Here is a 13,259-nt window from a genome sequence, read left to right as displayed (position 1 = left end):
ATCTGGGCCAGTCTGATGACCCCTGCAATGCCTCACTCCATGGATGGATACAGGGCAATCAACTGTGGTTTTTAGCCTTACATCTTTGGACTCAGGAGAGCATTAATACTGTAAATGCAGAAACTTTTGTCATGGTTTAAAGGTCTACTACGCAGTTATTTGCGCTCAAATTTGAAATATTCTAGAACTAAGAAATCTCAGATTTACTACTACTTTTTGACACTTTTGTGTCATTATTTCACGTTTGCAACGTAGCCTACAAACATTTCGTCCTACGCGCGCTGTAACTTGTTGACCCCCCTAGTTAGGCACTGGTGAGAATTCAAACAAGAATCAATCATCAACGGTTATTGGTCGGGAATCTCCGGTGAGCTCCGGGTGCGTGCGAAAGGTCACGGTGAACCACGTGACCAATCTCCGGGTAGGCTCGGGCAGACTCGGGACTACTCGGATTTCGTCGGTGAAGAAACAAAATGGCTGAAACCCAGCGCGGGCGTGCAGATTCCCAGGTTTTCAAACGCGCTCGCACGGGGAAAATATCGACTCCTGACATGCCTTGAATAGTGTTCCATAACGTGGTAGGCTTGGCCGGAAAATGGATTTTTTGTTTTCAGTTTGAAGCGGAAATAACTGTAGTAGACCTTTAATGTTCGCGGTTTTCACAGCGGCTGCTTCACCGCGAATTTAAAACCACGCGAACATTTTTCCATGGCAGTAAGAGACTACATTGCATGGTGCAATATTAAAACCACCGCGAAAAGTCCATTTTCCCACTACGGCGAAATTAAATCTCCGCAAACTTAAATGCATTTACAGTAACATATATTGCTCTACTCCAGCTCGCTACTCAAGGGTAGCGCATCTTTCTATTTGTTCAATTTTACGTGATGATCATTCTATGTTTTTCATGACTGTTCTATTCAGCCTTTCCAGATGGCAAGTGTTTAAGCCACTTTTCAGTGTGAGATAATGGGTACTGAGTGATGATCAAATCAAGGGTAACGGATGTAGTCAGTTCATTTCTAACCACCTGGGTTGTACAAGTTTCATGCCCTGTAGGGCGGATGGCATCACGCGATATATAAATGTATGTGTGTACGTATAACACTGCTACAGTTGAAAGTCAAGAGTATGAAGCCAAAGGGCAAAAACAGCAGTTTATTCTGTTCAACAAAAGAGGCCGCTTCAGTGAAGCATGCTTGCCCTAAAGAGGTTGTTGAATGTAATACTTCTTGGCCACGGGGAAGTCAATGATTGCTCTTGAACTGCATATGTTTGAAATCCTTGATGTTAGGCACAGGCCTCAGCTATGTCTTGTTACTGTAACTTTTGACCTGTTTGCAGTTGTTTTGGTCCTGTGGTTTTTGCTGTGACTTCGAATTCTCTACCATGAATTCATGATGCCATATGCACTTCTTCTGTAGTACATTGTGCACATGTATTACTGTGCTACAGAATTGTTTAAAACGGAAATTGAAAACACTTCAAAAATCTCCTTTCCCCTTCTACTGAAAAATGATGTCCCCATATCATAAAAATAAAGAGATTGATAGTAGCACCACCCACAGTCATTTCTGTGAAAGGATGTATTCTGGCTTTGTTGGGGTTGCTTTACCAGGATTGGACACTACTGTGCTAAACTATTCCATAGTCACCACAGCAAGTAATGGTAACGATGTTACATTGTGGTCATAGCAATAGTATTAGAATTATTATAGTACCATTAGGGTGGTCAAAATGAGCACTGGTCAACTTACAGCTCTTACTGCCCGTGGCAATGAAAAGCAACAATGTTGACAGTTGAAAATATACTGAAGACTAAATGTCCACTTGGCTCATGTCGTACAGCATGGAACTAAACACGCCCACCTACAAGCTGACCAGTGTTCATCTGCCCACCTAGGTCCAAGTCTCCTCCATTTTTGTATCTGTCCATACCACAGGTGTGGCAGGGAGATATGTTGTTACATACCTATTGCCCTCTGCTTATGTCTAGGGTGTCTGTTGTGTAATTTTTTCTTTAATGTAGTGAAATGAAGCAAAATTAAGATGATTCTGACAAAAGTAAGAACAGTAATGTGCCCCTCAGGGACATTGACAGTTAAGGTCTCAGAAAATATGGCTTTTGTATGATTGTGTAAATTAAAGTGCCAACATTGTGGTAGTTTTAGGCCTTTAATGTTTTTAGAATAGACATTATAATTACTAGAAGTTTGAGATTTTTGATAGTAGTGAATACAGTTTGCATTTTAAATGACTTGTGTGAAGTTTTTGTTGGCTTAATTGAATGTAGCATACTGCTCAAGGGTTTCAGTAAGATCTCTTTTGAAATGCTGCTGGTTTACTTGTTTTCATTGCTGCTAGATACTACCTAAGTACTGTTATGTTTATTTGGAGGACTACCCTGGAGAAGGGAAAGGAAATAAGCTGTTGTCTTTGTTATACAATGTATAAACATAGAGACCTCGCCACTTTTACTGACATTTACATTTTGTACATGTATCAAAGTGAGATATGATGACATGTATGTCTGTAAATGTCGAAGATCAACTTGGGCTGACTTCCTTTCCCATCTGTACTGATGGAACATTATGCTGTTCAAGACTTGTCACAACCACTATGTGTCACTACCATGACACCTGTATGTGGAACAAAATGCAAGTTATTTTATATACCTTCATACCTTCATGAGATAAAATGGGGCATGACATTCCTGTAGGTAGAACTATGCATGTCATTCTTGTTTATTTGTGGCAGCTGTCAATCATAAACTGAAATCACCTTTTGGACATCATTTCAACAAACTATAGATCGAAAAGAGTTGAGTAGACAACTATTTGAGTAATATTTGAAATGAACCTGTATGTTTTGCTCCTTGAAATCACACCATTTTGTGTCCATGTAGTACCTGGTATGATAAATAATTGACCTTAAAATACTGACTTGGAAACTGTCTAGTATGCCATGTAAGCAGACCCTCTTCAAGTCGGCCACCTATTCAAAATGACCAGGGGTGTCCGGGGTGGCCATCTTGAGCAGGTTTGACTGTATTAACTGTTCTTATTCCTTTGTCCATATTTTACCTTATGCTACTACAGATGTATTATATCAATGTATGTTTTTCATTGACTTACTCAGGTCCTTTATTCGGTCATAACTAATTGTGAGAAAATTGTGTGATTATCATTATTTTTGATGTGAGAAATCAGTAGCTGATAAATTACGATATTAAGCAGAAACTTAATACTCTAATCAGTTGTGTTGAGGAACAAAACCTTTGTTACTGAAGAGAGTGGTCTTTTACTATTATAACCTAGATTTTGCGATGTACAATGTAAATTTTTTTTTTTTTTTAATCTTAGCTTTCCTCTGCATGCAAAAATATGAACAATGGTAGTTTTGTAAAAAGAAAAGAAACCTATGGCATCGTAGATGTAACATTTTGTTATGTCTCTGCCCTTCTAGAAATGTATGAATAGATTGACGCTATAGACCACAAAGTGCTAACTTTGCATTCCAGATGTAGGATAAAGCTTTTTTTTTTATATGCTAACATAGTTTTGATAAATGCCAGCTGTGTGTCAATCTTCCTTAGTAGAAATTATGGAATCTGATGTTTTTTGTTTGGTAAGGAAACCAGTAGCAAATGTACATGTAGAAATTGCTGTGTGTTTAATAACATGTTTTAACCATGCAAGATTGCCCTTGTGTGATATGATACAGATGCAAATTGTCATTTAGATGAAGCCCACTGATTTTTCTTAATGTATGTCAAAGTCGTCATTACTCCCACCAATCCCTCCAATCTGAAAACAATGAAGAACAACAGGAAAAGGAGTACATAGTGATGCAACTTGTATTTTTACAAGACATAAGATACCCTCTACAGTTACTTCAGCTAACAGCCTGAACGTTTATGCTGTCCTAAATGTGATGTTGCCTGGACCAAATATTTACATGTATGGCTCTTGAGCCAATTTACCCCTACATGTAGCTGCAGAGGTTGTTCAAACATTTTGGAAAATAATAGAAGTGTTGTATAGCAAGATAACAAAAAAGCACATCTCACAATGTTGTGACAAGCTCGGAGATAAAATAATTTCCTTAAGCATAGCAAAGGAACATTCATCAATTGCTGGGATTAGACACAAAAAATGCGGCGTATCTAGCAAAAACGTAAAAGCAAAAACACTTCTTGTAAAGTACATGTTCAGTGTGTGTTTGATGTAGAACGTAACATGAAGTCCACATTTTCAAACGTCTACTTGTGCATATTGTCTGTTGTGCAATATGAAATGTGAATAATAAAAGATTGAAAGATGTGAAAAATTTGCTCTTTTTCCTAGTATCCAGGTGTCGAATATTTTACAAAATTTTCAATTTTCATTCCATCTTTTGCTTTTTATCAGTAGAAAATTCTAGCTGGTTTCATGAAGTGAAAAAAACGTTTTAAGTTGTGTTATATTGTGCCGAAGGGCGGTTATAGCAGTTTTCATATGCCCTCCCCACAACTCAAGTTTCAATTTGTCCCCGTATCCTACTTGTTAAATTTTTCTGTCTTATTTGTCTTTCGTTTTTGGGGGCGGTGGTGCGAATGATTTTAAGGGTCGTCTTCACTACATTATCTTCTGCCCAGACATATTAAAAATCCATCTCCCTCTGCATGCGAAAACCTTCAAATGGCTTATCAAACATACGAATAGATTTAGAATAGTTTTCTCATTTGATTTAATAAACTATGTTATATATTTTTCTACTTCTCGGTTAAGCAACGTTACCGTGTGTATAACGTTACTCACGTTGTACATACCATTGTTTTTCTTTGCAATTAGCGTTAGCCCTCAGGCATGATTTTTTTTGCAACACAATTAGCATCATTACATTTGTATATTCTGCGGACCTGCTTTGAAACAACCTTGCCGCCAACTAGGTGAGGCCTGGGGTCATGGAATTGGTTCATCGCCGTTTGATTTCTGATTGCCCCTGTGGTTCCTTTATGTTTTATTTAATGTCAATACACAATAGGGCTTGTTATTCTACCTTCCCAAACTGACACCCGATACCTTCCCGCCATAGTTTGTGACAGCCGTTCAGTAGGTCGTTCGCAAGGTTGCTACAGTACCCACACACTTCAAGGTAAGGATTTGCTTTTCTTCCATACACACCTTAGAACCTTCCAGCTAATACACGGGATATATTTCGCAATGCCTAAGATGTAAGGTAAGACGATAGAAGGATTAAGGTCCTTGTGCACTATTCTAAGACAGCCACCGCCTTGTGCACAGTACTCAGTGACAGGTGCGCAAATATGTAGCAGAAGGAAGTGGTCCCAAAATCACCACTTAACTATGTCATGTGTAGTTCTACACCGGCATAAAGGTGTGATCCGAACCAAACTGTTAAGGTTGAAGACTTAATAGCCAATAACATTCCCGGAGTAACTTTATTTTTCTGTTTACCAAAGTCTGGAACTGCAGGCCATCTTGCCTTCAAACTTTCGAAGTTGTTTATATAGTTGCTTCAGTCATCCAGAAATAAGGAGCTCGAGTGAAATGTATATGACCTAAACACCGCCCATAACACACGCATGTTCTCGTACAAACTCACCAAGATATGTACTTCCCTATTCCAAGTGCTAGCGTTAGATGTAACGTTAACGTTACCTACGTTTTTTTTAGCAAGGAGCTGCCCAGAGCATTACTAACACCTGTTAGCACCAGACACTGACCAAAAGGAATCCTATGTTTATCTGTGAGCCATTTTAAAGACCATAAACTGTCTTATTTTGAACTTTGAAGGTGATTTTATTTGTTCAGACAGTCGCTAGAGTATCACAGCGCTGAAGGTCACCAGACCTTGTGGTCTTGTTCTCCACTGCCGTATAAAGTTACAGGGTTAGGCTTGTCAGTGCCACTGAGTGCCTCTTGCTGAAAGCTGTTTAGCTTGGCAAACATAAGGGGAAAGGACCCCCAGTTTATTTGGGTAAGTCGGATATAAGAGAGACTAGTATGGGAGGTACTACATGTAACAATTGCTGTCGAAGTGCTCTCAATGTTGAATCATAGATACATTTGTAGATTCTTGAAGTACACTAGCCGAGTTGAACGGTAAAACATTCCAGAGCATGCTACTGAGTACTTTTCTTGAATTGTCAAGAAAGTGATGTTTTCATCTTGAATTGCGAAAAAGGTGATGACATTCGCTGTGTGTCTATATTGACTCTTTGAGTTTGGCTGCGCGTGCAAGTTAATTACATCGTTACTATCACAATCATGTTTTCATCATGTAATCACGTGACCGAGCCCGCCATTTTTGCAAGGTAATATAAGGCCCAATCAATGTAATAGTAGGGGATGTCCTTATTAAATGTTCTTTGTTTATCATGTCTAGAGTGTCAACTATTAGACCATATGGAGGTAAAGTTTAGTGGGATATAAATAATATTTCGTCATAATACTAATCCATCAAGTTCAAAGCTAATCGCTGGAAAACATTCCCAATTGTAGAGCGCTGCATTCTTTCGGCACCAGGCCCAAGATGCAAGACGAATCGTTTTAGTTATGTTAAGCGTTGGAAGTAGGAATAGGGTTGAGTTAGAATCAGGGTTGGGGCTGAGGCTAGTGTTAGTGTTAGGCGTCCTCTTGGTGGCGAAACATTTGTACCGGCATGCATGGTGCCGATAATATTACTGGCTAGGCGTCGCAATGCAGGTGCCGAAATTGACATAAGACATTCCATTCTAACGGCCATGTTACGTGCACGTGTTGCTTTATGAGAAATGACAGTATCTATTCGATGTGAAGAGAAACAGACTGGATGCCTGTGATTGATGAGCCTTTCGTTATCTGATGATTTAGTGTGCCATTCCTGTTTTTCTCGTCCGGTTCCTTGAAGCGATCGATTCGAATAAACCCCTAATGATCGTGTAATAGTGTTATCGTAAAAGGAATGGTGAATCCATTATTAGTTTTCCTTCTGATAACACAGACGTTTGGGGACCGTGTCGTATTTTAAAATGTAGTTATAGAGGGAGGATGCACATGTCTCAATCAAGTAGACGCAAAGTATGGTACAGCGAGAGGTTCAGATTTTTTTTCCAGCAAAAATCATTGCAATTAATTTTTTGTCTTCATTTTATAACTTGTTAGCCCCTTAGATATATGGAGCTGGACTATATGCCGTTACTACCCTCATCCGGACTTACAAGTGTAATTATAACTCAAAGACTGACGGACTCTGACGGCCAATCCATGTTGACAAATGTTCCTCTATCACCTTTCAAGATTAGTGGTTTGAACAGTGCCAGGTACGAGTCAACAAAGGGGAAAGGGTTGGTTGATGCCGCTGTGACTACCCCGCAAAACAAACCGGTGTCCAGTTTCCTTCCTTTGTATGTCCGCGACATGCCAGACAGATCACCTGATGTGACTGATATAACTGTACTCAGCCGGGGATATACATCGCAGGAAAATAGCCGCGCTTTTTTACATGTCGACAATACGGTCGATGTTGTCTAGGTCTCGATCATTTTAGGGATCATCAATTAAATGTCACTGAGCCCCGTCTAATGTTAAAAGGTAAATCTTTAGGCGAAGAATTCTCTGGGATCTCTGAAACATGCAACCTTCTGGCTCTAGGACCCGACAGGGCGTTGGCCGTGGTAAGGTTTCGACTGTATGGGCTGGTATGAATCTTAATAAATGAATGAAATGTTTATTGCATCTTCTGTTGCAATCAAGGCCCCCCAGTGAGTCCAAGTCATTGCAATGAACAAACATGAGAGAAGAGGAAACGCTGCCTGCTTACAAATGTGACGGTTTGATTGCTCAAAACATGGTGACCTGATAATCAAGCCCTAGTACGACAGTCAGTGTAGCTGGAGGGAGGGGCCTAGCTTATGACCCATGTCCCCTGTGCAAATGTTTAATAGAAGTACAGTATGTGCCTTCAGCAGACGACAGAGGCACAAAACACTGGCCCCAGAGTTTTAAGTAATACCCAGTCGGTATACTCTGACTTTTGATACACAGGCTCCTTGACCAAACTCATGTCTCATGTACTTACTGTCTGAGCAGAGGTTAGGCTTCGGCCTGTTTTGGACGACTTTTATGCGTTTCTTATCGGATGTGCTACCCATTTTATCAGGTTTTCTTTTTGTGTCAAAAACTGACAAATTAGAAAGCCCGATGGAAACGACCAAACATACGTCCAAACAGGTCGAAGCCTAACCTCTGCTTGGCGTGTAGTGTGTAGTGTGTACAGTCCACATGCAGAAAACTACGGGATTGATGGCGACAGGCTTGTAAAACTATATATTGGCTACTTAAAAGTTCGGATTGACAGGAGGACACTTGTAAAAAAACATTGCACTCTACTTGTTTTCACAACCTGCGAACGACTACAATTGGAAGCTAACTATATAAAGCTGAACACAAGGGATCATTTGAACTAGAACTTCGTCATATCGTTTGTATGATAAACATACCAATGATGTTCGCGTCACTTGGTTTATGTCCTGGCAAGGTGACGACATTGTCATTTATCAATTCATGGTTCATTGGGAAAATGACCTCATATACATTGAAATTGATGTAAATATGTATATACTATGTAATGTTATGTGTATGTGTACCAATGTAATGTATATGTTTTAATGTATGACCCCAGGAAGAGTAGTGGATGCACAAGTGTATTCACTAATGGGTGTCATTTTAACAATAAACAATAAACAATAAACAATTGAATGTAGACCCGAACTCCTCTCCACTAACTCCGGATCCTGTGTTCTCTTTTCCAGTGTCAACAGAATCCTTGAATCGATCAGTTTAGAAAACCAGAGGCAGCTATGGCGGCGGTAAGGACTTTGTCACGGATATGCTCCTAAATGTTTGATCGACATAAAATCTCATAGATTCATCTATAGACTAATCAGCTGCGTACAAAATTGTATATACTTTAAGGTTTTGAACACTAAGGGACTTGCAGAGTAGGCAGCGCATACATTGTAGTTCTTTCTTTATATCAATGCCATATCAAATTTTCGATGTCCAAATTGTAGACCATCCAATTCCGGTTTTAATAGTTTTTTATTGTATACTTATTCATGTAGATCTTACAATGTACTCTTAGCACTGTCAGAAATGTGACGTATGCAATCTATGTAACGTTACCGTTGTGCCTCAATGGCAACACGTCATTGGTATTTTTCTAGGTTGGGTACTAGTAGTTTACCGCAGGCTCATTCTTTTTCGCTAGCTAAGTAACCGTGGTTAGCAAGCAAAAAGAATGCACCCGAGAAAAACAATGGAGGATGGTACCCAGTGTCACAGTGCTTTTCAGTGCTAACGGTTGTCTAATTCATCATGATCATCGTTATCTGCCCGAGCAGCAGCCTGTTACCGCACAGCCCGGTGGTGGCCAGCAGTGGATGGCGGCTCCTGGAGCTATCCCAGGATGCCCCCCTGGTCTGGAGTACCTGACGCAGATTGACCAGCTGCTGGTCCATCAGCAAGTGGAGCTGTTCGAGGGTAGGGATCAAAACACATCGACAGAATTTCTAACTTTTTGACATTTTTTATATAAACTATGAAATACAAATTTCATATAATAGAATAGTTTCTTATGAGTGTGGATCTAAATAAACTCAAACAAATTGAGAGCAAAACAAGAAGTGAATTTCGAGTATTGCTAAGAACCTTCAATATAGTTATATTAGATCGTAGTGGTTCTATTTTCTACCCTAGCATCCTGAGAGACGACTACCTTTTTTGGAGCGACTTGTGACAGAAATGTAAATGTTCAGTTAAACTGTGAGGAATTCTACCCCCATTTACCTGTTGCATATGTTTTTGCATATGTTTTGGTCCATGCCACATATGGAAAACATGATGGTGATATAATTATTGTCTCTTACCTTGGCAGCCTTCACTGGCATTGAGATGAACAACAAATACAAGATCAAGAACAGCCTTGGTCAGCAGGTCTACTTTGCCTACGAGGGTGAGTATTTTTGCATCATCGTGTACTTGTATACGTATGAAGGTAATTCTCACTAAACCGTTCATTACATGCGTTTTCAATGATACAATTGATATGGCAGCATTTTTCTGATAACTGCGTAATCACTATCTATGCATGCGCCACAACATATGGCTTGGGCATGTGAAAAATGTATCTAATAGATGTTTTGAACATACATCAGGATTACACCAGGATGTTGAAATTCTTATGCTTCCGGCTCGCGCATCGCTAATCATAATCCAAACATTTTTTCAGAGACTGACATCTGCATGCGGATCATGTGTGGAAACCAACGGTCATTCACCATCCATGTCACAGACAACAACCAACAGGTAATATATCCTATGATGAGGGAACACAGCCAAAGACTTCTTCTGGTCGTGCTGGAGTAACATGGAATACGTTTTCAAGTATACAGTCGATTCATGCATCAACAGCTAATATATAATATCTATTGGAACAATGGCGCGTATGAAGACTAACAACAGGCAATTTTCTCCCATACATGATCTGTGCATGATTTGTCTGCCACAGGAGGTGATGCGTGTCCGCCGTGATTTTAAGTGCTGTGCAGGCTGCTGTTGGTGTGCTGGCTGCTGTGACTGCTGTGCCTTCGAGGTGTACGTGGAGGCTCCTGTTGGACAGCAGATCGGCATCGTGCGCCAGATGTGCGTAGTCTGGCTTGCTTCTTATATAGATTTATTTGTCATCATTTTTGTGCGTAACTTTTGGTTGCCAAAAATGTTCTAATTAAAAGTTGACTGTTAATACTAGAGGGCATTGGCGTGCTTAACGGTTTTCTTCCGGCCATTGCGACATCGGGTAATAAAAAAAAATGAACCTTTATTTATTCATGAGAAGCTTCATTGAGGTCATGAGGGAGGTACTAAGGGTAAGATAAAATCTAACATAATATGGTCTATTTGAACTGTGTTGCTGTTCTTATTTATCTTGAAAACCTATGTGCATTACACCTACCTTTTCTTTCTAGGGGATCAGGGTGGAAGGCGCACTACAGTGTGATGAATGGTCAGCGAGACGAGATCTTCAAGATCTGGGGCCCCTGCTGTGCCTGGTCCGGCCCGTGCTGCATGTGTGATGTGGACTTTGATGTAAGTTTCCACCAATGCCAAACTTTATTCCAGCACAAAGTTACACACAGATCAAATTTTCAACGACCGCTGTCGCCTTCTTTAGGATCAATACTAGTGACCAGTCACTTTAGAATGTAAACTCCAGAGTTTATACAGACACGTGACCTTTTAAAACGTGATCTTGCGAATACGTGACGTCAGCAATGGGTCAAACGTGCCAGGAAGTTCATAATGCCCAGAATCTCTGTTCAGTGATGGCAGGGCCACACATGTTAGTTGGTACCTAAAACAAACTACAGTACCTGTAATTGGAACTGCTGTATATTGTATCATAGAAAATGACAGCAGGTGTGAAAGAAATGATAATTTGAAGTAGTTTGAATTACCGCCGAAAGAGTGTGTATCACAAAAAGAGAGAATATCAGTATCGATGATCCACTGGAGGTCTTGACTGAAGCTAATGACTTAAAAATCACCCTTTGTAGATCTTGGGGACGGATGGAACCACCAAAGTTGGGGCCGTGACCCGTCAGTACGCAGGCTTTGTCCAGGAGTGTTTCACCAAGGCCAGCAACTTCAGTATGACCTGTGAGTATATATAGATTGATTGTCAGTGAAGATTACAGCTGGCGAAACTGACAATTGCGTGACTTGAATAGAAGTAAAAGCAATAATGAGCAAAGCTAATTGCAATAGCTGTTTCATGGACATTTTAACAGTTCCTGTTTTTTTCCGACACATATAATGACACCCGATCGATATTATTATTGTCATTATGACAAACTTGGTTAGACGAACTTCATGATTGACAAAACTTTTTTTTTGTTATGCAGTCCCCCAGGACTTGGATGTGAAGATGAAGGCCACATTGTTTGGGGCAGCCATGCTCATTGTAAGTACTTATTATGCTTTTTACATGATACATGTTTGACGAAAGTTTACTATGGGTGGGAAGTAGGCATCACACGCATATGCGTTGGCCGATAATAAAAAATTCCTTGCCCTGCATCTATCTGAATATCAGTAATGATTAAAGAGTAAAGTAATGATTGACTCATCACTCTGTTTATGCTTTTTTTATACTCCAAAAAAGTGGAAGGATGACAACTTTATTTGTTTTCTATTTCAGGATTTCATGTTCTTCGAATACAATGGGGACAGCAATTGAACGGTGAACAACCAGCGCACGAAACTGAAGTGGTGTCAACCATGAAAGAACATTACAAACATCTCCAGGGACCTAGCGTCATAGAGAAAGAAGAATACAATGTTGGCTCCCTACATGAGCTTTCTGGTATGAACTGATAGTTAGACAATCTTTTGCTATAGTTCTACAACATAATGTACTTTTAATCAGGTTGAAAACATGGACCCATTGGAACGTTTGATTTCGCATTGAATGGCACGATGGTTGAGTTCTAACTAAAGTTCCTTTGTTATACTAAGGAGGAATACGTTGTTCAAGTTTTTGTTTCCGTTTTGTCTTTGCTACACAAAGTGTGCCCACACTATATAAATACATGTACATGTATTGCGATGTTTAGTAGCAGCTTGCTTTCGTTGAAACGTTACAAAAGTGATGATGATGGCATCTATTTTGACAGTTGCTAGTATCAATTAATCATTTGTATTTCATCATTGTAATCAAGTTATAGTGTGTTGACTGCTGAGAGTATTGATTTTTTTAATGTTTCCCCGAGATGCTTTGTACAAGAACGCGTATGTGGCAACTGTATCGCTAAAGTTACGGTGGCGTCGGAATGCGATCGAATTTGGCATGTAATTTAGCTGAGTTAAATAATCTCGCATGGCCATTTCTTTCAAGGCGATTGATTTTCAAGTACAATGTATCCTTTTTTGACACTGTTGATGTGTATTCGCTGTAATCTACCAATGAACAGGCGTTTTGCTGTAATTTGAAGTGCACGGCGTTTCTTTTTAGTGAATGATTGAATGAATATATGAATGAAAGAATATATGAAGGCCGAAAGGAAGGAATGATTGCGCCATTTATGAAATTTTGAATGGATGAATGAATTAAGACCTTTATTGTACAAGCTAAGTAGAGGTGAATATGATAAAGCACAATTAGTGATATAAGAATGTGATATCTTTACTACATCTACAAAGTATAACAAAATACCC

The 13,259-nt window shown here is 39.6% G+C and overlaps 1 protein-coding gene across 1 annotated transcript; it reads left to right on the top strand.

Annotated features, from left to right (window-relative positions):
• Positions 1–4,986: 4,986 nt before the first annotated feature.
• Positions 4,987–13,031, top strand: LOC118410444 (phospholipid scramblase 1-like). Its single transcript, XM_035812174.1, has 10 exons — positions 4,987–5,136; positions 8,798–8,854; positions 9,389–9,527; positions 9,922–9,999; positions 10,276–10,352; positions 10,555–10,688; positions 11,012–11,132; positions 11,600–11,702; positions 11,948–12,006; positions 12,244–13,031. The coding sequence occupies exons 2-10, from the start codon at positions 8,846–8,848 to the stop codon at positions 12,280–12,282; spliced, it is 759 nt and encodes a 252-aa protein (XP_035668067.1). The 5' UTR covers positions 4,987–5,136; positions 8,798–8,845; the 3' UTR covers positions 12,283–13,031.
• The last annotated feature ends 228 nt before the right edge of the window (positions 13,032–13,259 follow it).

The sequence above is a fragment of the Branchiostoma floridae genome, chromosome 2, assembly GCF_000003815.2.
Source record: "Branchiostoma floridae strain S238N-H82 chromosome 2, Bfl_VNyyK, whole genome shotgun sequence".
Taxonomy (NCBI): domain Eukaryota; kingdom Metazoa; phylum Chordata; class Leptocardii; order Amphioxiformes; family Branchiostomatidae; genus Branchiostoma; species Branchiostoma floridae.
The sequence above is the reverse complement of the archived record's forward strand: the minus strand, read 5'-3'. Positions and strand labels throughout refer to the sequence as shown.

Coding starts and splice junctions, on each gene's coding strand:
- LOC118410444 (XM_035812174.1), top strand. Junction 9,528..9,921: donor GCAAGTGGAGCTGTTCGAGG/GTAGGGATCAAA, acceptor TTACCTTGGCAG/CCTTCACTGGCATTGAGATG. Junction 11,703..11,947: donor CAGCAACTTCAGTATGACCT/GTGAGTATATAT, acceptor TTTGTTATGCAG/TCCCCCAGGACTTGGATGTG.